Here is a 27,496-nt window from a genome sequence, read left to right as displayed (position 1 = left end):
AGTCACCCAGGATGTCTTATGATACAATCACTGCGGAGCTGCCAGTGCGAAACTGCAAGGTAATTGAAGGACTAGGATGAAGAATGCATACCTTGGGCAGAGCATGTGGCGTACCTTAAAAGAGCGATTTCTCGACTTTCCCCGTTATCCGCGGGAGCCCCAGATTTTGCGATAAGATTGAGTTCGTCCTTATCTAGAACCCGCCACTAGCCGAGGAGACATCCGGGTTTTGCACGGCTCGGTCGACATCCCCTCTGCGTGCACCTTAATGGGGCATTGGCGTCCCTCTGCCATCTCACTTGGCATCACTGAGATTGTCTTGATTGCTCAGAATGCTGTGCAACTCTTGAAGGCATTCGGTTCGTCAATTGAGTATTTTCGGTCAATTGATCATTCATCACTATGTTGTGCTGATTCCAGGGCAACTGATGTATTGAACACCGGCGGGGAAATCACAGGTGCTGGCCGGGATTCTCCATATTCCTCTCCTAAAGGCCCCAACCTCGTCCAGGTGCACGTCAAAGCTCCCCCATTCCCCCGCCCGCTGCCCCAGGTTAGAGAGGAGCAATTCAGGCCCTGTGGGCTGTAGCTCTTGAATGCCATCATGGCCCGCCAGGGGTAAGCGCAGACAACCTCGGATCAAACAGCCACACAAGCTTCGGCAACGAGCGGCACCCTACCATCCTTACCCTGCCTCCCTTCCACTTGAGCGAGACAAAGCTCCAGTCGCTACGGCGTAGAAAATACTGCTCTGCCATTCTTCTCTTCCTTTTCCAAACTCTTCTTCTTCCTGATCCGAGTGACCAAGCAGAAGAGAGAAAGAGGCATTGAGACTGTGACGATACCCAAATATCATTGATACCCCCCCCAAAGGCCATCCACTTCTCACCACTCTTCTCCCAATCAATTGACCTGCATACATCACACCTCCTCGCGGTCATGTCTGCGGCGGTCAACCGAGGTCTCAGGACAGCTTCCCGATCATTGCGTCTCCAATCGCGAAGCGTCCGCCTGGCCACTCCTCTCCGCGCCGGTCTCGCCTCCACTAACTTTGCCGCCCGCTCCGCACCTCAACAATCCCACAACTTCACCACCTCATCTGCGAGACAGAGCGCCGCACCAGCCATGGCCGAAGCGAGAGAGTACGATCCTGAGATCAAGGACATTGCCAACTACGTCCAAAGCTACAACGTCGATTCCGAGCTTGCTGTAAGTCTTTTTTTCTGTCTTTTTTCCTTTCCATCCTTCTTTCATAGCCTGGGCGACCCGCCCGAGTTTTACCCCGCGTCAGAGTCAGATCGCCGCCGCTAACCGCCGCTTTCGTGAGAATAGTTCGATACCGCACGATGGGTTTTCCTGGACACTCTCGGCTGTGGTCTTGAGGGCCTCCGCTTCAAGGAGTGCAGCAAGCTCCTGGGTCCCATTGTCCCTGGCACCGTCGTTCCCAATGGCCCCAAGGTCCCTGGTACCGACTTTCAGCTCGACCCCGTCAATGCCGCCTTCAACATTGGTGCCATGATCCGTTGGCTCGACTACAACGACTGCTGGCTCGCCGCCGAATGGGGACACCCTTCCGACAACCTGGGTGCCATCCTGGCCGTGGCCGACTGGATCACTCGTACCAACAAGGCCGGCGGTAACATTGCTGGCGGCAAGCAGTTCACCATCCGCGATGTTCTCGAGGGTATGATCAAGGCTCACGAGATCCAGGGCTGCCTGGCTCTTCTGAACTCCTACAACAAGGTCGGCCTCGACCACGTTGTCCTCGTCAAGGTCGCCAGCACTGCTGTTGTCTCCAAGATGCTCGGCCTCAACGAGAAGCAGATTGCCGACGCTGTCACCCAGGCCTGGGTCGACGGCCAGAGCTTGCGCACTTACCGTCACTCCCCCAACACCATGTCCCGCAAGTCATGGGCTGCCGGTGACGCCTGCCAGCGCGCCGTCAACCTGGCCCTCAAGGTCATGAAGGGCGAGCAGGGCATTCCCACCGTTCTGTCTGCCCCCGTCTGGGGTTTCTACGATGTTCTCTTCAAGGGAAAGAAGTTCGAGTTCCAGCGCCCCTACGGCAGCTACGTCATGGAGAACGTTCTCTTCAAGGTCTCCTACCCTGGTAAGTAATTCATGGTAATACTCACAATTCTGAGCATGTCAATTGACGAGACACAGCCGAGTTCCACTCCCAGACTGCCGTCGAGGCCTCTTCCAAGATTCACCAGCAGCTCAAGGCGATGGGCAAGTCGGCGGCCGACATCAAGGGCGTCACCTGCCGCACGCACGAGGCCTGCATTCGCATTATCGACAAGCAGTTTAAGCCCATGGACAACTTTGCCGACCGTGACCACTGCATCCAGTACATGGCCGCCACCATGCTCGTCTTTGGCCGCCTCGAGGCTACCGACTACGTCGACGGCAGCGAGGCCGCGACCTCCCCTCTCGTCGAGTCCCTGCGCCAGAAGTTCAAGTGCGTCGAGGACCCGCAGTTCACCAAGGACTACCACGACCCCGCTCTCCGAACCATCTCCAATGCCCTGACTGTCGAGTTGAACGACGGCACCGTGCTCGAGGAGGTTGTCGTCGAGGCACCTCTCGGTCACCGCCTGAGGAGAGAGGAGGCCAAGCCCGAGATCCTCAAGAAGTACAAGAGGCACTTGGAGCCCCACTTCGATGCCGGCAGGGTCAAGCAGCTTGTCGACCTTGGCCTGGACCCCAAGAAGTTGGAGGCCACTCCTGTGGATGAGTATGTCGATCTGTATGTTGCCAAGGACAGCAAGTTCATCTAGGCGGTGGCGCATAAATGATTTCTAGGGAAAGATCTAGGAAAAAAGATTGGATACTATAGATGTTATGTTTCTACAGGATTTTAGATATGGAAATCTGACAAATAGTGTTGTGGCGCTCAAAGGAAAGGTCCATCTTTGGTATAAGGGGTTTCGTTCCTCGTGTCGGCACCGTGTACGACGAGTCATCGGTCAGTGCATCTGAGTGGCTGTCTCTAAAGATGATGTCCGTTTGGATATGAAAAGTTTAGGCGATACGAGTATTGTTGGACACCCGACTGGCTACGCGCTAATGGCTTGTCGCTGACGAATCCGCCCCTGCAAGAAGCTCCTACGGCTCTCTCCCGACTCGGACAAGTCCTGCCCAGGCACGGCCAGGTTTGGCGGGCACAGCCTCCCCGAAGCTCTTTAGGGGATGATTGGCTTCATCGTAACCCAAGCACCCAAAATCTGTACGGGAGTATAGGCAGTACTTGATGATCGCCAAGCCCCGTTCCCTGAGCTGGAGTCTGGGCGACGTTCACCTGGTGGGTATTTTTCAGTGGATGTTTCTCCTGGAACGGTGGAAACGGAGACGACGAGGACACCAGGAGACCAAGAGCAACGGCTAGCTCGGGTCACGGCATTGTTTTGCGTTTCACAGGCCAGACACTTTTCGTTTTCCAGAGTGTCATTTGGAACCACAGGGACCACCAAAAAGGTGAGGGACCCCAAGTCTCGAAATGCATGGCGTGTTACCTAAGCCGCACTGCCACTCACCTTGGGTACCTAACGTGCTACGGCCTGCCGACGGATACTTGTACGGCGTACGGTCTGTACCTCCCACTTGGCCCTCCACCAAGAGCGCCACTTTAGTCCGTACTGATCTCCTGTTCGGACCTTTACTTCACTCCGATCGCATCTGTTTGTTCTGGAAACAACTTCGCCTCCTTCGATTTTCCCAACATCTGAATCTGATACCCTCTTGCTTTTCGACTCACGAGAAACCTCTTGCTTTACTCACCTTAATACCGACCGACAACAACACTCGACTTTCCACTGCACACCTCTCGAGCAACGCTTTGATAGCCCGTCTAGATTCAAGTGGGGGTTAGTCTCACAACAGGCACCATGGACAGACAAACCATCATCGAGACCAACCGGTCGCTGCGCACCATCAAGAACGTAGGTCAATTCCCGACACCCCTCCGAGGCTGTCGAGAGCGGCGCGGAAGATACTGGTCAACTCTGGCTGCTTCCGATTCCAAATCTCTCGACATCCCGCCCGATCCGGAATCCCACGGAACCGCAGAAGCACTCTATGCTAACGTACCTTGACTTCCAGGAACTCGAGAACCTCCTCGAAAAGGGCGTCATCTCCGAAGATGCCTACGACAGCATGCACGCCACCCTCCCCGCCGAGACCCCCCTCCACGGCGCCGCATCCCGCGCCGCGCCCGCCGCCGCCGCTACCCCCGTCCAGCACAACAACCCAACCTCCCCGCCGGCCCCGACCGCCGCCATGGCCGCCCTGAACGTCAACCCCTCCGCCTCCCCGGCGCCCCCCTCCTACAACCAGACCGGTCCCCCCTCCCTCCCCGCCCGCACAAACGAGAAGCCCGTCCTGGCGCACGCCCGCGCGCTGTACCGCTACGCCGGCGCCGACGCCCGCGACGTGGCCTTTGAAAGGGACGACCGCATCGCCATCCACGAGTACATGAACGCCGACTGGTGGATGGGCCGGAACCTCCGCACCGGCCAGGAGGGCATCTTCCCCAAGACGTACGTCCTCGTCGAGCAGGACATGGCCAAGGGGGCCTTCGCTCCCGTCCCGGCTCCCGCTCAACCTCAGTACGCGGCCCAGCAGCCGCAGTGGGCTCCTCAGCCGCAGTACGCCCAGCCTCAGGGCCCGCCGCCCCAGCAGAACCCGTATAACGCCGACGCACCGCCTCAGGCTGTCGCGGACCAGAGCACGGGTGGTAAGGAGGGCGGCGGCAAGGGGGCCGAGATGGGCAAGAAGTTTGGAAAGAAGCTTGGTAACGCTGCTATCTTTGGTGCTGGTGCTACCATTGGTTCCAACATTGTCAACAGCATCTTCTAAGTGTGTTGTTGATGGTGAGGTGCTGAAAAATATGTTGGTTTGCTTTGTGGCATACGGACAGAAATGGTTCTTTCTGCTCGAGGATGAACATTGCTGGAAGGAATTAAAGGGCTAGATTGCCTGTCCTCCTTTTTCATTATTTGCTGGGAAACTGGGTGTATATCTGAAATCGTCCTCGGGAAAGCTCTAGATCGACATGCCCCGTCAATCGTGAGGAAGCTCGGCTGAAGTTGCTTTGAATTGGTTTCGCTGCATGGGGAAGATTGGCACATATGGACACGCTCATTATGTTGTTGTTCCCTCTCTCCCGCTAATTGGTCATGGGTCCAGGCGTTACATCTGAATTTTACAGGGCCATTCCGTATATTGGAATCAAATGATATACTTTTTCATACAAGCTTCCCGGTGACGTGATTCCGGGGCTTTCCACCTGTTTTCTATGCGTCTGTTTGTCTGTCGTCACTTGTTGAGCTCAATCTATGAGTGAACTATGAGTAGTAACGTGACAACCTAGAAAATCAGCCTGCTTCGTTCAGGTAAGCTAGTCGATCGAAAGGATCTCCCGAAGGCATAGACTTGATTGGGTGGGGGGTGGGGGGGTTGCATCTTTCGTGGGCAAATCAACTCGGAAACGGCTTAATCGGTGGGCAAAATGACTCCAGGTTGCTACCGGAGGATTTTCACATCATGCCTCCGTCTTCCTAGGTGTCCTGTTTTGTGTGTACTATACCCAAAACACGCGCTTCCAAGATTCGAAACTCCAATCAACGCACGAGCTTCGGGGCAAAGAACGTGTGAACGAGAGAACGAGTACTAGAAGAGAAGGGGGTATGTAAATGGATGACTTCGCGGCTCGGTCACCCCGGACATCCGAGGCGGTCTTGGTCTGTGGACCACACCCTTCTAAACTGCTCGTTACCGGTCTGACGGGTGGTTTCCCTTTTGATCGGGGGCACCAGGGTTGATGGAGAGGAGAAGAAGGGGGGGGGATACTAGGTTTGGGAGGTTCGGAGGGCGAAGGTATGTGTGTGTGTGTGAACTAGGGGTAGGGGAAGGGGGAAGGGGGCGGAGGGTGGTCATGGCTCGACGATGGCTTCGTTTTGCTTCTCCTTTGGGGTATTTCGCAGAGGGAGTGAGAGAGAGACCCACGGAGGAAGACGGAGATATGCCAACATTGACCAGTCGGGTCTGACGTACCTCGAAACCAGAAGCTTGCTCTCCCTCAGGCGATAATACGTCTCTGTTATTCCTCACGGTTCTATGTGTTCTCCTTTGAATCCGGGGAAAGTGATGGATACCCCGGGATTTGACGGTATGCTAGGTGGACTCTACCTTGTAAGACGACGAAAGAACGGCAACTTTCGAAGGTTCGTTTTCTCTTCTTGTCACTATAAGCCGGTGGAGTGAAGAGAGGCGCGGTATATCGTAGACTTAGGGCCTGCCAAGCTGCGTATATCAAAGTTGTGTGTCAATACTGCCTGCTTTCAAGTTCGCTTGATATAGAATCCGATGTCATCATACCCGTCTCTGAGAGAAAATATCTAATTGGGATCATGCCTCAACAGATAACTTTCGGGACAAAAGCAGAGATGTGAAGCAAGAGTTCTTGATTTCCTCTGACGATCTATCGTATTCCACTCATCCCACTCATCCCACTCATCCCACCCGTACACACACACAAACACTTGCCTACCTACGACGATCAAGAGAGGCGCACGCTGTGCACAAACCAGATACTGCCCTCCCGTCCACCTCTTTTACTGATACGCCGGTGTGAAAGTGCGAGGCAACCTCTCTCGTCTCTCCCTATCCTGGATACTTCTCCCAGTCCCAGTCCCATCCCGCCACCAAAACTCATCCAATCCCCATCATCCCCCCGGGTGAGATCTCTCCGACGCTCACCCTACCCCCCCTCTCACACATCACTCTTCACCAAACCCCAGACTTCATACATCACCCACCCCAGAGTTACTTCCATGGATTAACCCCCCTTCTATCCCACCATCCTCTTCGAAGACCTCCAACGGGATGAAAGGACGTAAGGTTTAATCGAATCGCGCTGCTCCGTCCATCCCTCCTTCTCTCATTTCGCCATCCATCTCTAACCGGGTTATTCTTAGACTTTCTTCTAGTTCCCTTGGTTCAAATGTTGGTACCGAGGCCGTGGACGAACATGTGCTCGGTTCGGGGAACGGAAAGAGATCGGGGAAACAGAGAGGGAAAGAGACGGGGGGAGGGGGGAGAAACGTGGGCAATCGGGTTCGGGCGTGAACTTTCACGCCTTTCACCCCCGTGTTTGGTCAGTCATGCTCCCCAGACTGGGGTAGTTCTTCTCATGAACGGGGAGGGGATCCGATGGGAGTTTGGAAATCTGGGGGTTCTTATGCGTGATGGATTTGAATCTGGGGATGCCGTATGCAGTTCTGTTTACGAGCTTCCCCATGGATAAATTGATGTTTGTTGGGTTAGGTACTCTCCAATCGTCACTTTGGTCTTTTCATGTGGCAGTTGAGCAATAATCATATCTTCGTGTTCGTGAGTCTCACTGATTTTGAAGTGTCTACCGTGATTTGATAGTCCAGGTAATGTGTACATCCTCATATCTCATCCTCTCAAGATGGTAGCAGTACATCGTATCTATGTTCTCCTTGCGGTCACAATCGCAAAACATCACAGAGAGCATCAAAAGTTCAGGACAAAAAGAGGGTTGATATTCATTCCGCTATCCAATCTACCCCATCCTCCGTCGTGCCGAGAGAAACTTATGCCTACAGCATCTTAGAGAACACATGCCCCTCCCTTCTCAACGGAGTACCATGGAGTAAAATGAACAAGTTCACCGCCTCTCCCTCGAGAATATCTCTCAACAACATCCAAGTGTCGAGAGACTTTAATTCTCCCCAGATCTTACCGCTGCCACAATGCAGCTACAAAAGACGGGATTAAAGAGATGAGGTAAGTGAAAAGGGGACAGCAGAGCGAAAACGCCAACAAAAACACTACCAGTCTAGCAGGCTCCGAAAACACGTTCCCGCCCAACCCACCACCACTTCTTTACTTCTTCTCCGAGAGTGAAAATGAACACAACAGACCCGAATCGAAGTACGGGTCTGCTGGCGCTGGTGAAAAAGAATTCGGACATGACGCTTCGGCCACTCGTGGTGCATGCGCCCTTCCCACTTTGTGACAACTTTCCAAAGGGTGGAATTGCAGGTTCTTCTCTGCTCCGCTTCATCCTCTACAGCAAACGCTGAAATGCTCCTCTGTCTCTCCGTATTGAACATTCTGTCGTTTTTTTTTCTTTCTCTGCAATCTGTCGTACGCTTGCGTCTGTCACGCAGGGGCTACTACACGCACTTCGAAAATGGTTTGTAGTCCCCTCGAGAAATGGCAATGTGTATGCCTTTACATCGGCCGAGCAATGCCAATGGGAGTACCCATCTTCTCGTCCTGCCACTGCGGGCGCTCGTTGTTCCAGTACTGGTCGTCGTCCTCGAGCGTCTTGGCCGGGGCGACCTGAGGCTCGAGGCGGCCGGCGGTCCAGGCACGCATCGGCTTGCCGTACTTGTACATGACGGGCAGCAGCATCGAGACACCCGCGAGCGCTGCGCTGTAAATGCCAAAGTTCTTCAAGAAGCCGAGCTGCTCGATCCAGGTGGTGACGTTGAATGACATGATGAAACCGATGATGAGACGGGATGAGGAGACGTTGACCAGGACGGGTCTGACCACACATGTTAGCTGCGAGATTTGAGTTTGGTGATGGGACAACAACTTACCCTGCGAAACGGGGATAACTCTCAACCAAGTACACGGCGAAAATGGTGTTGGCGGTCAACAAGCCGAAGCCGATCAAGAAGATGGAGACAAGCACAACGATCGAAGGCAGTGTTCGAATGTTCTCACCGGCGTACCCGAACAAGATCGGGCCAACGATGGAAGCGAGAAGAGGGAACACCAAGCTGATAAGATGGGCCTCGGGCTCACGGCGACCTCCATTGCGCTTCGCGATATAGTTGGAAATCTTATCGGCCACGTAACCGCCAAAGAACCAGACGAACGGACTGGCGATGACGATGGGGATGACGGCGAAACCAAGCGTCTCGAACTTCCAGCCGGCGGCAATCAGGAGTGACGAACCGACCTGACCGGCGGCACCCTGCATGGAAACAAGGATGGAGTTGATGATGATGACCCAGATGATGTTGGGGAAGAGAGTCGTCTTGAACATGTCAATGACGGATTGCTTGGCCTCCTTCCACTCGTAGCCGTAGTTGAAGATGCCGAACTCATCCCAGTTAGAGCGAGGGCGGAAGGTCGATTCGTCGATGCGAGGACGGGTTTCGCCGGGGCGCAGGGGGTAGACCTCCTTACCGGCTGTTCCATTTCATTAGCCATATGCATCAATGTTTGTATGATGACACTCACCAAGCTCATCGTCGCTGCGGATCCAGCGGGTCTCGGGCACGAGCAGGATGAGACCAATCCAGGCAAGCACACCAACACCGGAGGTGATCCAGTAGATGAAGCGCCAAGAGAGGCGGGAAACAATAATGGGACTGTTTCAAATGGTCAGTCACCGTAGAGAGCCACTAATGTATTCGACAAGTGTTTCAAAGTCTTACCTCATGATACCCAAGCTCACAATCAGGAGACCTTGAGAGGCACCGACGGAAGAGATGGCCTTGTTGCGCTGGTGGATGAACATCATGTCCTGGATGATGAGGGGAATCAGAGCCTCAACGGCACCTGCACCGAATCCCTGGAAGCAACGAGCAGCCAAATGGCTTCCGAGGCCCTGTGAGAAGCCAGCCCAGAGACCTCCAGTCCATGCCAGGAAACCAGAGAGCAGAAGCACGGGGCGACGGCCAACGGCAACCGAGAGCGGAACAAGGAGGTAGGAACTGAGTCCGTTGACGAGCAAGGGGACGGAGGCCAGCAGGGCGACCTGGTACAGTGGCGGTCCGCCAAGGCCAGAAAGAAGCTTGACGGGGTCGAGGTTGACTTCGCCGGGCTTGTTCAGGGCCGTGATATCGATCTGGCTGAGGATGTGGGGGTCGATGCCAGAATACTCCAGCACAAACACTGGTACCAGGGCACCAACAATGAACTCAGCCGCGAGGGCGAGTGAGCCGACTGCGGATTGATCAGTATCCAAACAGATGTTGCCTCCCAATATCTCACTTACAGAAGCAGAGCGCGCCAATGGACGTCCATTTCCTCCAGTTGGGCAAGTTCAGGGGATCTGTCAAGCCGTGTCAGCAACCATTATGCGCCATCAAGCCGATCATCCCTCTCCAAATTCTAAGTCACTATAGTCGCAGACTAACCCTTGGGATCCGGTGTGGGCATGGGCACAAATCGAATAACTCCTCCCTCGAATAACTGCGTCGATCCCACAACCAGGGCATTGGGGCTCTCGACCCTCTGCACCGTGGCGAGGTTATCCGTAGATTCGGTCCAGCCGCTCTTTGAAGCCATCTTGAAAGTCCTGTCCAAGGAACTTATCTAGATGTCGGATATTGTCGTCGTTGCCGTTCTTATACAATGTATCGTGATGTATATCGGCCAATTTCCAATCTCTAAAATCTTTGTTGATCACGGAGTCGCTTTCGTATTCCTCCCCGCGGAATTTAGTCGTCTGGCCAGGAAAGGAAGCAAGAGTCTCCGGGAAGGATGGACGGCGGCGAGGGTTTGGAAATATACTGCTGCATGTCGCCGTGCGGTGACAGGTTGGCACGAGGGGCGAGCGCTCTGTCATAGGCCGGCCGCGGTTAGACGAGCAGTCTAATCTGAGACGAAGGCCGATGTGTGCAACTGCGCAACTGTTTGAGCGCACGGAGCAATGTACGGGGGGGTAAGAAGGGATAGACTCGAAGCATTTCCAAATTGGTCAACTCATGCGGATGTTTGGGGGGTGATTTGATTTGGGAGGGATGGGCGGCATCGGATCGACCTAATCCTGGCCTCGCATCTGTTGGTCAAGAGCCTATTCGGGCAATACGTCAACCTGGGTCTTAGTTAGCAAGACTCAACAACTCTATAGCCCTCCACTGGCCCACACAAACAAGACAACCTGATGGAGCCTTCAGTCGATCTGCCCCGCGCTGAGCCAAAACGAACAAGCTTTATGAAATAATCGTGTTTGGTCCGCCTCTACTGCCGAAAAAGACAGTAACGGACAAAGTCTCTTTCGGAACGGACCAACGAGAAAGTGAGATCATGATGGCAACCGACATGAACTTTGGTAAGCACGACAACTAGAGAAGACAGAGAGAGACAGAATGAGAGAAAGAAAGACTGCCATGCCATCCCTCGGGAAAGCTCTCGTCAACTCATCACTGGAAGAGGTCGGGCCTTGCGAGCAACGTATACTTGGGATGGTTGCAAAGTGACGGCACCGTCGACCCTTGTGTCACTCCTGAACCGCCACGATCCCACTGTTGTAAAACTCTCAGATACGGCGAAGAGTTTTGAGTTGTTGCGATGGAGGGGTGGGTTGGCCTCGAATTGGTTCGAGCTGAAACACCATCACAGTAGTCTATGCAAGGTCAACCCTTGTCTCTCCGCCTTGAGCCTCAACGCAGCCCACCCCGGTAGTGGGCGGCAACCTACAGTAGACCAACGGCATCGCAGCGCTCGGAGAATTTGAAAAGAAAAAATACAACACCTAGAGGTTAATTTCGACGAGCCGGCGTACAACTTACGTACGATTCCACAATTTACCCCATACTTTACCATAGGCCCGTCAACTACTCCGTACGATCCATGGCAAACACGCCGACACTGTCGTGAACTTGACGTCCGATTTCGATGAGAGTCATACCCTTTGATGCAACGCCAAGTTTCCTACGCATCCATACATCTTCCAAACATGCTTCGACACGGATGAATATTCACTAGTGTACAGGCGAAGCGTGGGCCGCCATGTTCCACCGCCACTCTCGGCCCGCTTTCACAAGCTGCCGTTCATGGGATGAGCCTCGGGCCAATCTTTTGAATCCCAAAGGCCTACTTAGTTACGTGTTTGCCTTGTTCGGATTCTTCATTCAAGACTCATCGTGTTGTCGGTAAGCCACTTAACACCAGACGTCCGCCGGCAATGAAAGAATCTGAAATAAATCGTCCATTCGTGTCCGGTTCCCCCTTCATCGCGCTCGCTAACCGGCACTACCTGATCCGCCCGTCTGTGTCATGAAATGCTGCCATCCGTCCACCCGTCATCGCAAAATACGGTGTTGAGAAATGTCAAGCCCCTTTCCACCTGGTGACTCAAGGAAACATTCGCAACCAACGCTGCTAGTGCAGGTGCTAAACCAATGAGTGGTATCCATGCCCGATATGTACCAAAACCTCCAAACTCCTTGTAAACATCAAAATCCTAGGTATCTGTGCGCGACGTACGAAGCCGAAGAACATTCGGTTGCAGGTGATGCTACGAATCGAAAGCAAACGTTGATGCGAGGCGGCGGCGAAACTAAATTAGTCCCTGCTTGGAAGAGACTCGGGAAGTGATGATGCTAGGATCTCATCCTGAGTCTCGGTATCGTCAGGCCATGTGGGCAGGTCGAGCGATGCATACTGCTCGCCAGTCTGTTCCTCCAGTTCCTTTCGGAGTATTTCGATTGCAATCAGCCAACGTCGTTGCAGTCTCTGCTTGCGGTCATTAAAAATCTTGACCAGGGTATCTTCTTCTTGCGCAAAATCCGTTGCCAGATTCTCTATATCCTGCTCCTTCTTGTCGGTCAGTTTCTCGAGTTCTTGCTCCTGTCGTTCCAAAAGCTCCTCCATGCGCTTGGCCTGCCGGTCTCGCAAAACGTTGATTTTTGCCTGATGCAAACGCTCCATGCCATCTCGCACGTTGTACTGTTGTCCCAGCAGGCGTAGGTCCCTCTCTGTAACTACTCGTGGTGGCAGATCAGCATTCTGCGTCCGGCCAAGCCCATCGCAGTACGCCTCCATGTGCTTGAGACGAATCTTGACACTCTTTTCGCTCTGGTCAAGCGTTGACCGAAGATCCATCTCAGCCTCAATTTGACGTTCCTCCAAGTGAGCAGCCGTCTTCGCGTGACGCTCTTTCATCTTATCGATCTGGTCCGAGTATCGGTCCGTCAAGGCCTGCTTCTTCTCAGCGTGTCGCGTCCACATGACCCATTTCTTCTTCCTCAAGTACGCCCGGAATCGACCCAGCTCTTGGTTCATCTCGTCTTGCAACGCAGCGAACTGCGCGTTCTCACGGGTCCGCTTCTCTGCTTCAACCTTTTCAGCGGCTTCGGCGGCTGCCGCTGCTTCTTGAGCAACCTTTTCCGCCTCCAATTCAGCTTCTCTGGCCTCTTCCTCCATTCTCCTGCGCTCCAACTCTTCGTCTCCGTTGCAAAAGTTGGGACAACCCACGGATGGATCCCAGATGGCGCCACAGATGTAGCAAAACTGCGCTTTGCATCTGCAGGTCATGTGGGTGCACCCCTGGCTTAACTCGACTAGTGTTCGACACTTATAACAACGTCGCCAGCCGGATTTCTCGCCCATCTTGAGAACGGCCTCCAGTTCCCAGTCAGAAGGGCAATCTTTGCCTACGGGATGGGCACTACGTTTGCACATGACGCATACCCGTGTCCGACATTTACGGCACACCACATCAAAAGGGTGCTTCGGGTCGATCCGGTTGCGAGGAGGGATAAATTCACCACAGGCCGTATTTGGGCAAAAGATCCTAGCTTCCCAAGGTGTGCTGAATTGCAAAGCCGCCTTCAAAAAGGCATGTTGCTCCTCTCGGTTGAGGATTCTCTGAATGATGGATCCCGGGATTGGTTGTGTGCAACATCGAGGCGGCATTTTGGACTCGTCCGTCGTAGCTTGCTGGATCATGATACTGAGGCATTCGGCACAGTATGTGTGGCCACACGGTAAGCTGTGCAAGGCATTCGACTTATTGAAGTCATTGCGACAGCATATGCAAGAACTTGAGGTTGGTCAGCGCGGATACGAAAGCAAGAGGTGGTGGGATTACATACACTGTGGATTCGAGCAAGCCAGACTTGCGCTTCCATCGTATTTTCCTAATGCCCTCTTTGATGCTAAAGTAGCTTCTTCTTGAAGTCACGCTGAAGAGGCTGTGTGCGGTTGTATCGTGTGGTATGGCTGGGGAGGCCTTTTGGATTTTTGGTTGGTGGATATTGGGATCTATTTGCGATAGATACTTGTCGTACTGAGAGAAACTGAGGCTCTTGGAGCGTTTTCTTGCGAGGGAATGCGGAGGAACGTCGGCGGCAAGCGGGACAGCATGTAAAGACGGATGAGATGTCAAGGTTGTGCTTGCTGAATCTCGCGAGGCATTTGAGAACGTTCGGACATGTTGCGTCGCGATGGTCGAGGTCTGCGATTCCGCGCTCGAGGTATTGCGCTTATCGTGTGTGAACCGGGACGTTGGAATACCCAAGGCGGCTGCCTTTGCGACCAATTCCTCCTCAACATCTGCTTCTGATCGTTGCGACGACAGCCGCAACACCTGGGCGCGATATTCTACCTCGCCATCGTCTGGGGTAGTCATGAGAGGCGGCAGACGGGCCATGTCCGGAGATGAGCTCGTCTGGCCAGCGAGCGAACCCATGGCGGGCAGAGGGGTCGGAAAAGAGGAAATCGTCAAGTCAGGGCAGCGCGAGCAGAGGCATCGTGGTTCGGGGCTCGGTGTGGTTGACAGCTCTCCGGACCTCGCCGGCCGGTCAAGCAGACGAAGGTGGTACGACTAATTGGCAATTAATGCGCAGATGGTTTGAAACGGAAGTTGCAGGTACTGACTTGACATCGAACGGATCAAGTGAGGCCGGAGAAAGGATGAACCCACGAGGCAGGGCAACCACGCTCTGGCGAGTAGGCGAAGTGGACAGCGGCAATGATAGGACGAGAGGAGAGCCAAGGTTTGCCAGTGGTGGAGGGCAAGGAAGGCCCAAGGGCGAGAAGCAGGAATAGGTGCGGTGGGATGTGCAGTATTGGTAGAGGGCGCGAAAGGGTGGTGTACGTCGTTTCTTTTTTGGGTGTGAGGGCGAAACGGCGAATTGGGATGCGGCCTGGACCGCGAACGTGACTTGACGGGATAGGAGGATGATGCAAGGTTTGGTGAGTGTCGATTGATTGTCGAGGAGGGGATGGGGAGCCGAGCTGAGCGTCGCTGCGTATGCCGGAAAGACGATTGAGTGTGAAAGGGCGGTTGATGGCAGGGGCGAAAGCGCAGATCTTGGGGACCCTTGAGAATGACAAGGGGGCTATCCGTCCACGGCAGGCTAGAAACGGAGCGGGGAGAGGCAGTAACTGGTCGTGCTGCGACGCTGCGGTGGTGAGATGGGCGGGTAGGGACTGTAGTAGTGACGGTACGGATGGAGACCAGACCGTAAGGAGAACTCGGGCGGAGGGGCTCTCCAAGGTGTCGACAATCAACGTGCCGATGCTAACGTTTTCGAGACAAGGGCCGAACGGTGAGTGCGATTCAAGCCGGGTAGGTTTGCGGTGAATCGGTGGAATGCTAGAGATACCTCTCCGTAGACAACAGCGGCGCAGGTAAATTCAGGCAAAGGGAGGAAGCTGTGGATTGATTGCCTGCCGCGGCCTCTTACTCTGCTGGTCTGGTACTTTGTCGAATGCAGAGAAGAGTTGGGTGAGAGCGGGACCGCAGTATGATTTGTTGTTGATTTGTCGGCTGATGTGTGACGAGAGCGATAACAGGACGGGACTCTTTCGAAGGGAGTGTGAGAGGAAGAAAAGGAGCCCTGACTGGAGACTGCCCAGGTGGGAATCGGGTAGCGCAGGGCGGGCAGGGGCGGTGGACAGTGGGCCTCCCAAGGTGAGAGCGGTGTTACCTTCTTGTTCGCTGCCCGTGTGGAGAGATGGACACTAATACTCATGGAAGGTACAGGAGACGGTAGGGATGGGGACCCAGGCTTTCAGAGACTACATACTGCGGACAGACTGCAGTCAATTTTCGAGGCAACACAAGATGGCTGGTAAGAGATGACAGACATCCAGATGGGCATTAGAGAGCGAGCATAAACATCATAAGAATCAAGATGCAGGCGAGAACCACTGGTTTGGGAAAGATTGGAACAAACGGGACAATGGAGGGACATGGTGACATGGGATTGGGCTTCCGGCTGTTGGCGCCACATCCGACATGACCTGATTCCCCATTTCCTGCATGGCTCGACTCCCGTCCGCACTCTGCACTAATGATGCTGAACTCCGTACTTATCTCATTTCACGTGTCTTTACTGCTTCGCGTCAGTAGGTATCTGGGAGGATTCAATAAGTGCCTTACTGGCTACATCTTCATGTAAGAAGAAGTATACTTAAGGTAAGGTACGGCAGCAAACATATAAGCTATTCCTCAGTACAAATCTGCCTTGGCACGCTTGGGCAAGATGTAGCAGCAGCAGCAGCCGCCAAAGTTGGCAGGCACCTTGCATCCAATCCCTCCTTCTCTTGCCTTACAACTTTAGAAGGCCCCGCCGGTGCCGCCGCCACGGACAGATACGTACCGAGCCCCGTCCCACCCCGGGCACCTGCACCAACTAAGGTACTTGTAAGGTACCTTAGGCATCTCAGCCATTGGATCCCCAGTGGAGAACCCGGAGAAGGAAAGAACGCCCTTGCGCCGCCTTCCCTTTCCCAAATCCCGTCCTGGGTACGGAGTAGGTACATACAACATAAGGTATTCAGTGCGCCTGACTTGCGTTGCCTGTCGTTCCAGTGTGAACCTGCCGCAAAAAACCTTCTGACCGGAGGTAGATTTGCGTCTCATGCTTCAACGTTGATCCGCTTGGACCTCAACGAGGACAACTCCACCTCAAGAACCTTTCCCCCAGTCAAACCACAATCTCCAACTCACTTTTGACAATGGACTTTACAAACCGCAAACGCCGCCAGCAACCCCTCGAACCTTGCAAAGCCTCCTCGATAGACAGGCGTAGATGGACCTTAGCCGCCCAGTGGTGGGCCAACTGACTTGGACAATGTCACAAACTTGACTACCACAGACGGAACCCTGCTGATAACACCACTCCTGGCTTCTTCGTCATTGTCGGTCCCTTGACCAACTGCCATCCTACAGCCTCTACCATGTGGCACGTCGACGTGCCACACTGTTAATGTACAACGTTGGCGCCTGGCGGTGAGCGAACGAAACCGTCCCCGGATACAAGCCTTTGAAGCAGCTTCGATCAAGGCAAAGCTACATTCGGAAATGCATCTCATTCGTTTGTAATACGTGCTATCTGCCCTCTCCTAGGCACCCAGGGGTTATTGTTCCCCCTTTTCCTGTCATCGCCAATAATAAGCTCTGTGCTTGGTTGGCCTGTTGGTACTGACGGCAAATCCAGGTCTTCAAGTTCTCCGGCCTTCACCACAGATCCGACTTTCCTGCATGTGCGAACGGGGAAAGCCACGCTCATTCTCCAGCACCCTCTCGAGCGCCGGCCGTTTCCCTCCATCAGACACCGTTGGCACCCAGTCATAATTCCTAGTATCCGTCGTATGCAGCACTAGATTTGCCGAACCCGAGAGTCAATCCTTACACAGCTTGCCGCAACAATTCGCAATGCATCATGAGCTATGGCCGGTTGAAGGAAATACCGGAAGCTATCCGTCCCCATGGTACCCGTACCGAGTACGCAGGCATATATCAGCCCACTTTCTCCAAGAACCCCATCCCTCTTCCCGCTGACCGGGTTGAGACTTTGAGAGGCTCCGTCAACACGAAGTTTCGTTTCCCACTTGTTTCCCATTTACAATGGCCTTCGACTTACCCGCGCTGCCGATTTCTGCATGCGCTACCAATATTCCCCAATGCTGAGGGGCCTCGGGCTGATGGTAATCAGTCTTCCTGAGGAGACAAACACTCAACGTTCATGTCAGCTACGCCCATGGCACCATCCAATCCCGAATTTGGTTGCCTGACAACTGCATCCTGGACTTCAACACGCAGCCCCGAGATGATCTTGACGCCCACAATGCCAAAATTCGCGTCTCCAACAACTATATTAGCAGTACGTGCGAAACTATGAGCCCTTGCCTGCTCGCCACTTAAGCTTTGGAAACGTCCGTGACACTCAAGGTCGATAATAAGGTCGGCCGATGGTCTGAGCTTCGCACAGCTCTATTGACAGGGCCAAAGTTACTCATGACTCCAAAGATACCTCCAATGTCCCCTCAAGACGACCGCCTTGACTCGCCGACGGATTCTCAACCATAGTGGAGGAGCTCCAATCGAGATTCTCCTCCACAACTCTAATTGCACTCGGGAAGCATGCTGCATGGCTCTCTTGCCCCTTTCCCCGATTCCCCCGCATTAATAACTCGAGTCCGAGTTCCCGCTTCATGCGGGACTTACTTTAGCACCAAGTACTGCACCGCACCGGCCCCACATTGCGCCGTCCGCTGCCGGAGTCATATCCGGGCTGCCGGAGTTCATTCACATTCACCATGAGACCTAGATCTACTACACTCGCTATCACCTCATCTAAACGCGCAGGCGCCAAAGTAAATGCTGCTTACATCGAAAAAATAATGGTTGGTGGCTGGGAACAGGTACCTTTAGATGTCTCAAGTTGGCGACGGTTGGTTTTCCTCACTGCGAACAGAAACAGAAACCAACAAAGAATGGGAGGGAAAAGGACATTGAGCACAAAGCAAAAGGAAGAGCTACGGCTTAACCTTTGCACTCCAACGAAAGTGAGCATGGCCTAGATTGAGGACTACTGACCACTCAAGCTTCCTGGCCATTTCCCCTTCGACTAGTGATCATTCAGTGCGATTCCTGAACCATGTTCCAATTTCAGCAAGGCTGTTCCAGTCAACTCATCCCAAGAAGAAATACTTTCTCCATTCGGCCTTTTTATCATCCCAGAAAACTTCGTAGAGAACGAAGGATGCCGTCAACCCTGCTGCTGCAAACAACTCGCGAAGAAACCAATGGAGATGTACAGGCTGCAGCAGCCCTTCTTGGCGCCCGCAGCAACATCGAGAACTAGCTAAAGCCATGTCATTGTCCCTATCCCCATCGCTTACTTGTCGAGATCATTCGCCTCCTGCCCAATATTCGTCGCCGCACATCGAAAGGCGTGGCCGCCATTGACCATGGCATTACGTATTTCGGTTCTGGGTAAGCGGCGAGGCGAATAACTACTCTTGATACCTGAAGCGGGGGGCGCGTCTCATAAGAAGAGGCTCTCTACTAGAAATTACTCCTCGTCATCGATGCCCATCCCAACAGGGCTCTCCCACGTATCCAGGAGTAGGTTTCTGCCAGACATGACATGGTACCCAACTTTGATCAAGGAAAGCTACCAAGGTCTCGAAGTACACCGCTTTTCACAACGTGGCAGTACTTTATGGCTTCCTCCGAGGCCGTTTGCTAGCAAACACCACACCGGAATGCAATGCCACCCTACGCTCGAGTCAGTCGTCTACATAACACCGTACGCCTTCCACGAAAGCCGGGGTAAGGGTGGTCTCAGCAGCCCTTGTCTGCCCAATGCACCTAGATGCAGTCACAGACTCCCGAGCCCGTCTTTCAACAGCTGAGAGCAACAGCACATCAGACTCTCGTCACTGTGATCTGGTCTGCAGCAGCGGGCTCTCTGATGCCAATAGACGAAGTCGTTTGAGGTTTCTCGTTTCTTCATCGCCTCGTCACCCTGCTTCTGCCGTCAAGTGGAGATAGGTGGCTTGGGTGGGTAAGTATCATCGAATCGATGCCGGCTGGGAACCCGACTTTGACGTTTCCGGTCGACGCTCTTTCTTGTTCCAGCCGATCAAAGGAAAGCGTTAAACCCTAGCGTCTTTGTGCAATCACCGACTTTCCTCAAGTCTGGGTGCCCTCTTTTCGCCCGCCCATCTCGATGGAATGGGAAAAGGCTGAGGAAAGTTTGAAGTCGCCACCGGGCATTGGTGCTGCTGCTTCGATAACTTGCGGGTGCCATATCCAAGTGCTTGTTGAAAGAGAGGCGGGCAGTGCCTTGCTGCAAGCTATCAGCTGTAGTGCTTCGTACAATCGAACAAAAGTTCGGATAGGCGTCTGGGAATTGACGAGTCTCGATAATACAGAAACCGACAATACTAACAGTGGGATCCCTCGAGGAAGACTGCATCCAGGAAACGCCATTGAATCTCTTTGGATTGGAAAGGTCTGTTTGTGTCTATCGAATCTATTGGGGGTTGTGTTGGGTATAGTTACTATTTTGTTGGTACAGGGGTGTGTGTTTTCTAGCCGCGCAACGGAGTATTTACAGGCTCTCTCTCCTTCTAATGAGCTGAGAAGATGGTGGTTTGTCTCCCGTATGGAGGAAAGAAACCTTGACAATATACAAGCCGCATGTGTTGTACAGAATTACGAATGGTAAGGAAAAAAAGAGGAAGAGAGGGTGGGAAAAAATGTTGCTCGTTAGCGCTCGTATAACTCTTTTTTTCCTTTCCTCTGCGCCTTGCGCCTGCTTCCGGAAACGCCGCCGCCGTCGTACGGTCCGTTCTAGGGATTGAGTTTTTTCGCACCAAGCCTTCAAATGCTTGAACAGTCTACCTTTCGCTGATGAAAGGCTCATGTGGTTTTCTGTTCTTTCCCTGCTCTGGAGAAAGACGCGATCGCCGCGCTTAAGGCTGACGTGCAAAAGGCATGCAGGAAACAGCCCATGGGAAGACGATGTTCGTTTGGTTTACCTCTGTTTCATGCCCTGCCTGTTGGAATTCGTTTCATTTTTCCTTGTTTCCTGTTTCGTTTTTTTTTTCTTTGTCGCTACCAAGGCTTAGCTCACTGGAACCATTTCTTGGTCGTGCTCTTGGCATTCGCCGCCGCAGCAGCCTTTTGATTCGTCACGCGCCGCATCTTTTCGCGGTTCCTCGCGTCCAGCTGGCTCCCCGGCCCGTCGTCCTGGAACCAATGCTGTTGACCGACGGCCTGCTGCTGAGCGTGCGCTGACGATGACGAGGAAGAAGACGAAGACGAAGACGACGACGACAGCAGGGAGCGAGTGTTGCGCGTCAGGGGCCCGCGCTCGTCAAACATCATTTTGACGCGCTGGACCTTGCGGAGCTTGACGAGGCCGTACCAGCAGACGATGAGGGAGCAGATTGTCGAGGTGATTGTGACGCCGGCGAAGCCCCAGTTGGTGTCCTCGATGAAGTTTTCGAGGTTCATGCCGTAGAGGCCCGCGAGGAAGGTGCCCATTGCTAGGCCTAGGGTGCCGACGCTGAAGCGGAGGTCTAGGAGCATGAGGGCGTTGCGGTTGGCGTCTAGGATTGCGCGGATGCTGGGTGGGTTTTCCATGTTAGTGATGTGTTCGAATTGTGGAAGCCTCGAGAGTCGCTTTTGGGAGTAGAAAAGGGGGGGCTTACATCTCCTCAGTGTTGCGGATGCCAGACACCAAGTTCTGAGCCTCCTGGACGATTTCATCGCAGAGCTTGTTGTACGATTCCAGCAGCAGCTCCACCTCGGTATGGTCGTCGACGCCGCGATAGAGGTCGTGGGCCTTTTCGGTGAGGTACATGGCAGCCAGGTCGTCGTCGGCCTCGAGCAGCTCCTCAATGGCGTCGCGGACCAGCTTGGCCTTTTGCTCAAAGGTGCTCACGCGCTTGGAGAGGATGAGTAGGACGCGCAGCTTGTGGCGGTCGATATCGTGCTCGAGCTCGCTGAGGACGCGGATGACGGGGTCCCGAACGGACTCGAAGTCGGCCTCGAGCTCCGACGTCACGGAGGTGAGGACGGCCTCGAGAGCGCGGAACTCGTAGGGGAGACCGCCTACGCCGTTGCCGCCGCCGCCCTGGGCGTTTTTCTGTTTCAGCTTGCCTTGCAGGTCGTACATGAAGGCAGATTGCGGGTAGGACGTCTTTGAGCCGTAGACGTCGAAGAGGAGGACGCGGTCCTTTTTGATGAGGACTTTGAGGTGGAGGAGGTTGAGGAGGATGGCGGACTGGCGGACAAAGATGTGAGGGAGGTTTGACGAGTCAATCTTTCGCAAGTCGCGGGGTAGCAGGCCGTACTACAAAACATCATATCTTTCGTCAGCGATCCAGTCTCTCATCACCGAGTCTCCCTCATTATCTATTCCCCATGGAGCACTTCTCTCACCTTTGCGATGAGCTCCGTCTTCTTGAACTCGCCATCCACCAGGATGACCTCGCCGTTCTCGTCCACCTCTGTGCACCGCAGCCTCGGCTCAAGCGCAGCTTTGGCAGTCAGAACGCGGCGATTGTTGAACATGGAGCCCCCTTCGTCGTGGAAGGGGAGGTCGTTGGGCTTCAGCGCCTTGGCGCCGCCCCAGCTCCTGATGCCCCAGAGCTTCTCCTTCCAGGTCCGCCGGCGGGGGGCCGATGGGTCGTCGTCACAGGCATCTTGCCTCACGCGGGTTGTGCTAAAGAAGGCGGTGGCCGTCGAGGGCGACGACGATGCTGCTGTCGCTAGTGGTTCGAGGACTCTTGGCCTGCGGGATATCCGGGCCGCGGCGGTGATGTGGAGCTCGGGTCGTCTACAGCTCGTCGTCGTCGTCGTCGTCGTCGCACTCGAGAGGGATCTTGTGCCCGTCTTTGGGGTCCGCCTCGCGAGGCACCGGGAGTATTGAGCTGCTGGTCGAGGGGAGCCGCCACATCGGGAGATACAGGCGGCGGAATCGATGCCTTGGTTCCGGCTGCTGAAGATTGAGGCCTCCGTTTGCGACCGCAGAAATCGGAGCAGGTTTGTCGAGGGTACTCGAGTCTGCATCGCGGGAGGCATCGCGGTCGAAGGACCCTTCACCGCATATAATTTTTTATGCTTCCCTCGTGGAGGCTGTCGGGTTCACTTGCACGATGGTCTGCAGGGTCGGAATTTGCGACGCGAAAGCTCTCAATTGTCGTCACTCAACCAACTTTTTTTTTTGGTCGTTTTCGCAGAGAGTTTAAAGTTGGGACCACTGCTGCACGGTCCAGGTGATCACGGACAGTCTTTGATGTCATTCGATACGGCTCTCGCACAGTACGAAACCCACATGGGGGGAAATCTCGAGGACCCTCCAGTCACTTAATTAGCGGGTTGAGAGAGAAAAAAAAAAGGGCATTTGTTGAAGGGTTTTCACGGGGAGGCAAGAATATCTGCAATCAATCTGGCACGCCTGCTTGGCCGCAGTATTTCTCTTTGGCTTCTTTTGCATATTATCTCAACTGCCGAGCGCATCGTCCCTTTGAAGTCCCGACGAGGTTTGATAGTTGGAGGCACAAGGTTTTTCACTTACACCATTCTTACCTCAGCTTCAGCTTTTTCTTCAAACCATCCTTATTGATACCCCTCTCATAGAAAGGTCTATCAAGCTCGGCAATTATTTTCGACTCTCATCTCTGAAATGAGACCACAGAGATAAAAGACCGTCTGGGGATACGAGAGAGCGAGAGAGCGCGCAAACGGGGAGAAAGGTGGCTGTCTGTCCATGGGCAGATCATGCAGTTGACCCCGATCAAAGTCCGAGGCAAGCGTGGCAAAACCGCTTCCTCCAAACCACAGACCAAGGAATCATCATCATCACTGGCGGAGAAGCGGGTGTCACGCCTTGCAAGTCGTCCAGTCGCCAAACGCTTCTCGCTCTTTGAGCAGAACTTTCCCCTTGAGATCGCCGAGCATATATTCATCCTCAGTGAGAATCTCAATCTCCCCCGTTGCAGCCCGCGCATCGGCGCTCTGCTGTCTGGGCGATCTACTCTTGTCAACATCATCATCGCCGCCTTCCATCCGACCTGGGACTGCTGGTTTGGTGTCGATAAGCGAGTGATTAAGACGGCTTTGAAACAAGGCGCCGCAGACGACGCGCGAGGACTATGGCGATATGAGAGCTTCCCTGAGTTATTCCCAGGTGATTCTGAATTTCAGGTATGACTCAATTCCACCGCAGGAAAACTTTCCATCTTACTGACTTTTATGACCAGTCTTCGCTACTGAGCAGTCCATGGATCAACGTAGACATCATCTTTGAGGCCCGACAGGTCTGGGCTTGGCGCTTCGCTCGCAACAGGTGGTACTCGCACTCCCACGTGGGCCTGAAAGACGAAGAAGATACAGAGCAGGATAACCCTCTCGAATCACCACATGATCGATTAGGCGGCTTCGGTCACTTTGACTCCCGCGGCTGTTTCGAATACGACTGGCTCTCCTACGGCCTCAACGGCTCCAAACCGGCACTCGACTTTTACGTCGATGTACACCCAAAGACGACGATCCCAGACGATATTCTCACCGGCCCGTGGACGCTCGAGCAGCAGAGGCTTCTTTTCTGGCTCCGGAGAGGCGGCGCCAAGATTCAGCCAGAGACTCAGACTTGGGAAGTAAGTTGGCATCTAGCCAAAAAGCATTGTACTTGCAGCAAGTGTAAAGGGGACTTTACTAACACGCACACAGACTCTTCGCGTCGGCCTCCAAAATGCCGTCACGCATCGCAGTCCTGGCAACCTAGACGGCCGCTTGATCGAGATGCTCCTCCTGGTGGAAGACTACTTCCCCTCGCACGCACTGGAAGACAACGCGTCGCTGTGGCCGCTCGAGATTCTCGAGGAGGAGCACGAAAAAGTTGGTCGGCTGCTAGCTGCGAGGGCCCGCAGCACCGCGGGGCCTCTGTTTGAGCTCGTTGAACTTGAGAAACGGATGATTGAGTACCATCGCCGCGTGGTCGATCTGCTTACATCAAGACTTAGCCGCCACGATCGATTGGCGCCGTCTTCGATCATGGCTGCTGGTCTTCTACCTCAGCCGCGGAATCGTTGAAAAGTACAGACGGAAGGGAACAGCCTATGTGGATTGAAAAGCATGCATTGGTGTTGCATATGACTTATGAGCTTACGGGACTTACATGCCTATTGTAATGTAATTGTGGGTGTATGGGCGACGAGTGAGACAAGATGAGCATTGGCAATCCGGGCCAAGTGGGATCTTGAGTTTGAGATATCAAAATACAAAAAAGAATCAGCTTTTTCATATGCCTGCTTCAAAACTGTCATAGTGAGCGGCATGGACATCCGCTGACTTCACGTCCCTACATCCTATTGTCATTGCCATCATTGTCACTGGTGCTATCCTTACTTAGCCAATTCTCTCGAAAACAAAAAAAGTAATTGGATTAAATGCACCCCGAAAAGTCTAGGAAGGTAGCAGTAAGGTTAGCATCGTTGAGGAACTGCTTAATTATGCATCACGACTACATCGAATGTGTGGTACCAAGAAACCGCTTGCTGGTGACAGCACGGGCAGAGGGGTACAGACAATCACTTCGTTTACTTGGATGCAAAATGAGACGGGCAGGATATTGTAGACCAAGATTTTCCTATCTTGCGTTAAATGATGTCTGTGGACCTCCTCTAGGAATTTGTCGCAAAGATTTGGCGGTGTGGGGCGAAGAGGTACTTAGGATTGCTATCATCCGACAGACTCCAACACCGAGCGGAGCAATAGCTCCGATCCTCCCCTTGGTGTAGTTGGTTCATCACGTTCGACTGTAATGGTTACATTGTCATCGAAAGGTCTCTAGTTCGATTCTGGAAGGGGAGAACTGCTTAATCTTTTGCATTTTTTGGATATGTTTCCTTTTTGGAATTGGGCCGCAAGTTTTTTTTGGCGCAGTCGATTTTGTCGTTTGTCTGTTGGGAGTCAAAGGAGGCGAGGGAACCACAATGTTGCGGAGCTCTCTCCCGGTTGTGGAAGCTGGGCGTTTGCTTTTTGCAGTCCTAAGGGTTTTTGATAGTAAACTGGTCGGTTGATGTTTACCAAAACGGATACCTAGAGGAAGAAGAGTCTTTCTATTGCCCTACTTTCTTTCCTCGTTGGATGAGATGATTTTGTTGGATAGAAGGTATGTGAGTTCCTGTTCCTCACTCCACATGTGTTTGCACTAGATTTATTTCGTTCAAGAGACACATTTTAGTGAGGCAACAATATCTAGTGCGTTTCTTCTGTCGGATTGAATGGAGGCATGAGAAACAAGTCGAGCAAACACCTCACGAAGATCGAAGTACATATAACCTTCCCCAATAGTTGAAGCAATGGTTAGGAGAAACACTTTCGAAAAGGTCCAAGAAGCTAACGCCGTTATTCTCTTGAGTGCTACATTCTGATTCTCAAGCACAAGGTTTCAGGGCCGCCTAGCTGAGAACCACCGACCCCGAGGAAAACTGCCCACTTGAGGAGAAGCGAGTAAGCCAAATGAGAGGTACCCTGGAATTGAAATGGTCCTTTAAAGACTCCTCGCATCAAGAAGACGCAAGATAGACTCACACCTGCCTTGCGAAGCTCGCTCCTTTACTGCATACTAAAACATACCATCGTCACCTTCTAGGTTTGATATTGACCAAGAGTATAAGCATCAGCAGCAAGGAAACTCGAGCTCGAACATCACCCCTCCTGCTGCTGGTATCAAGCATCCAAGCCCATCTACTTCCATGCCCCAAAGCGTGCGCGCAAACGACATGACATAAACAATCCATCAGAAGATCCCCGTTCCCCCCTCGAGCAACTCAGTCAAACACCTCCGTAATCCCCAAGATTCTGGAATACCCATTCACTTCCCAACCGCCGGATCTCTCGGTGCCTCCCCCGCCCTACTCCGCCCGGCCTGCGGGGCAGGAACACATCTGCAAACACATACGGATACATTGCATAAGGTAGGTAGGCTCCTCCGGTATCCGCGCCGCACGCATTAGCAGCTCTCTTCCCGTACCAACTTGATTGACCCCAAAATCATCTCACCGAAGGGTAAGATGTTGGAAAACCCCTCTCCACTCGGCGAGCTGAATCGGGCAGGCCGGCCGTCATGTCTTCCCCCTTCCCCTCTCCTTATTTCGATACTTCCGTCACAGAAACAGAGACGTAGAAAGTAGGAAAACATTTCTATGGGCGCTGACTGAGTGAGCAAGGCGGCCAGAACGGGAAGACCTACCGCACCGGGATATCCGGATCAGAAAACCCCAAAAAAAGTCGCCGACTGCAAAGGCATCACTTACACCGATGACTGGTTTCCACTAGGAAACAGATCATGGAGCTCCCCCGGCCCCTCGTCTCGGCGTCCCTGATCGAGTGTAGTTGACATCTGACGCCCTTTCGCATCCGAAAAGAGTCATCCAACAAACCTTCGAAAACTCTTCAGAAGATCAGCACGGCCTGTATCCTCGCCGTCTTTGAGAGCGATGCGGGTAGAACGGGCCTACGGGTCCAAGCAGTCGAGCAAAACGTGACGAAACAGCCCTCTCCCGGCCCCCCATCATCGCCATCCACGACACGACTGGCTGCCTGCCTGTCTGCCTACGAAGACGAACCCAAACGAGCCATTCATCGTGAAGAAAACCTCAGAATTCAGGCTCTCCAAGCTCTCGAGCTCCATCGTAAGTCCGTGACACCAAGAACCACGCCCCCCTCGCCATCCAAAACGAGAAAGACACTCGTCATTCTGATCCAAGGAAACCAAAGGCCCTCAAGAACCCTCGTGTAAGGCCTTCTCATCGGGCACGTAAACCCGCCGCCCAAATCGTGAAATCCATAAGCGCCTCCCAGAATATGCGTTCCACCACTCGGTGACATACCTCGTCCCCTTGCTCCATGAATCCATCCCCCTCTTACGCGGATAACACTAGTCACCAGCATTCCCTCACG

The 27,496-nt window shown here is 53.5% G+C and overlaps 7 protein-coding genes across 7 annotated transcripts; 4 read left to right on the top strand and 3 right to left on the bottom strand.

The window, feature by feature from the left end:
* Positions 1 to 939: 939 nt before the first annotated feature.
* On the top strand, positions 940 to 2,780 carry CPAR01_10334 (2-methylcitrate dehydratase; the record flags this gene model as incomplete). The annotated part of the gene is made up of 3 exons (XM_060494595.1): positions 940 to 1,209; positions 1,333 to 2,110; positions 2,167 to 2,780. The coding sequence occupies 3 exons, from the start codon at positions 940 to 942 to the stop codon at positions 2,778 to 2,780; spliced, it is 1,662 nt and encodes a 553-aa protein (XP_060346777.1).
* Positions 2,781 to 3,887: 1,107 nt separating this feature from the next.
* CPAR01_10333 (SH3 domain-containing protein) lies at positions 3,888 to 4,857 on the top strand (the record flags this gene model as incomplete). Its single annotated transcript, XM_060494594.1, has 2 exons — positions 3,888 to 3,941; positions 4,102 to 4,857. The coding sequence occupies 2 exons, from the start codon at positions 3,888 to 3,890 to the stop codon at positions 4,855 to 4,857; spliced, it is 810 nt and encodes a 269-aa protein (XP_060346776.1).
* Positions 4,858 to 8,262: 3,405 nt separating this feature from the next.
* Positions 8,263 to 10,338, bottom strand: CPAR01_10332 (major facilitator superfamily transporter; the record flags this gene model as incomplete). The annotated part of the gene is made up of 6 exons (XM_060494593.1): positions 8,263 to 8,581; positions 8,637 to 9,234; positions 9,286 to 9,416; positions 9,483 to 9,993; positions 10,046 to 10,102; positions 10,188 to 10,338. The coding sequence occupies 6 exons, from the start codon at positions 10,336 to 10,338 to the stop codon at positions 8,263 to 8,265; spliced, it is 1,767 nt and encodes a 588-aa protein (XP_060346775.1).
* Positions 10,339 to 12,339: 2,001 nt separating this feature from the next.
* CPAR01_10331 (IBR domain-containing protein) lies at positions 12,340 to 14,467 on the bottom strand (the record flags this gene model as incomplete). Its single annotated transcript, XM_060494592.1, has 2 exons — positions 12,340 to 13,819; positions 13,872 to 14,467. 2 exons carry the CDS (start codon positions 14,465 to 14,467, stop codon positions 12,340 to 12,342), a joined length of 2,076 nt encoding a protein of 691 aa, XP_060346774.1.
* Positions 14,468 to 17,450: 2,983 nt separating this feature from the next.
* On the top strand, positions 17,451 to 17,932 carry CPAR01_10330 (uncharacterized protein; the record flags this gene model as incomplete). Its single annotated transcript, XM_060494591.1, has 2 exons — positions 17,451 to 17,574; positions 17,724 to 17,932. 2 exons carry the CDS (start codon positions 17,451 to 17,453, stop codon positions 17,930 to 17,932), a joined length of 333 nt encoding a protein of 110 aa, XP_060346773.1.
* A 2,718-nt stretch (positions 17,933 to 20,650) lies between these two features.
* CPAR01_10329 (CorA-like Mg2+ transporter) lies at positions 20,651 to 22,609 on the bottom strand (the record flags this gene model as incomplete). Its single annotated transcript, XM_060494590.1, has 3 exons — positions 20,651 to 21,149; positions 21,235 to 21,878; positions 21,968 to 22,609. 3 exons carry the CDS (start codon positions 22,607 to 22,609, stop codon positions 20,651 to 20,653), a joined length of 1,785 nt encoding a protein of 594 aa, XP_060346772.1.
* Positions 22,610 to 23,308: 699 nt separating this feature from the next.
* CPAR01_10328 (uncharacterized protein) lies at positions 23,309 to 24,622 on the top strand (the record flags this gene model as incomplete). The annotated part of the gene is made up of 3 exons (XM_060494589.1): positions 23,309 to 23,734; positions 23,791 to 24,186; positions 24,260 to 24,622. The coding sequence occupies 3 exons, from the start codon at positions 23,309 to 23,311 to the stop codon at positions 24,620 to 24,622; spliced, it is 1,185 nt and encodes a 394-aa protein (XP_060346771.1).
* Between the last annotated feature and the right edge of the window lie 2,874 nt (positions 24,623 to 27,496).

This window comes from Colletotrichum paranaense, assembly GCF_030867605.1.
Source record: "Colletotrichum paranaense strain IMI 384185 chromosome Unknown Scaffold_8.1, whole genome shotgun sequence".
In the NCBI taxonomy this organism is placed as follows: Eukaryota; Fungi; Ascomycota; class Sordariomycetes; order Glomerellales; family Glomerellaceae; genus Colletotrichum; species Colletotrichum paranaense.
The sequence above is the reverse complement of the archived record's forward strand: the minus strand, read 5'-3'. Positions and strand labels throughout refer to the sequence as shown.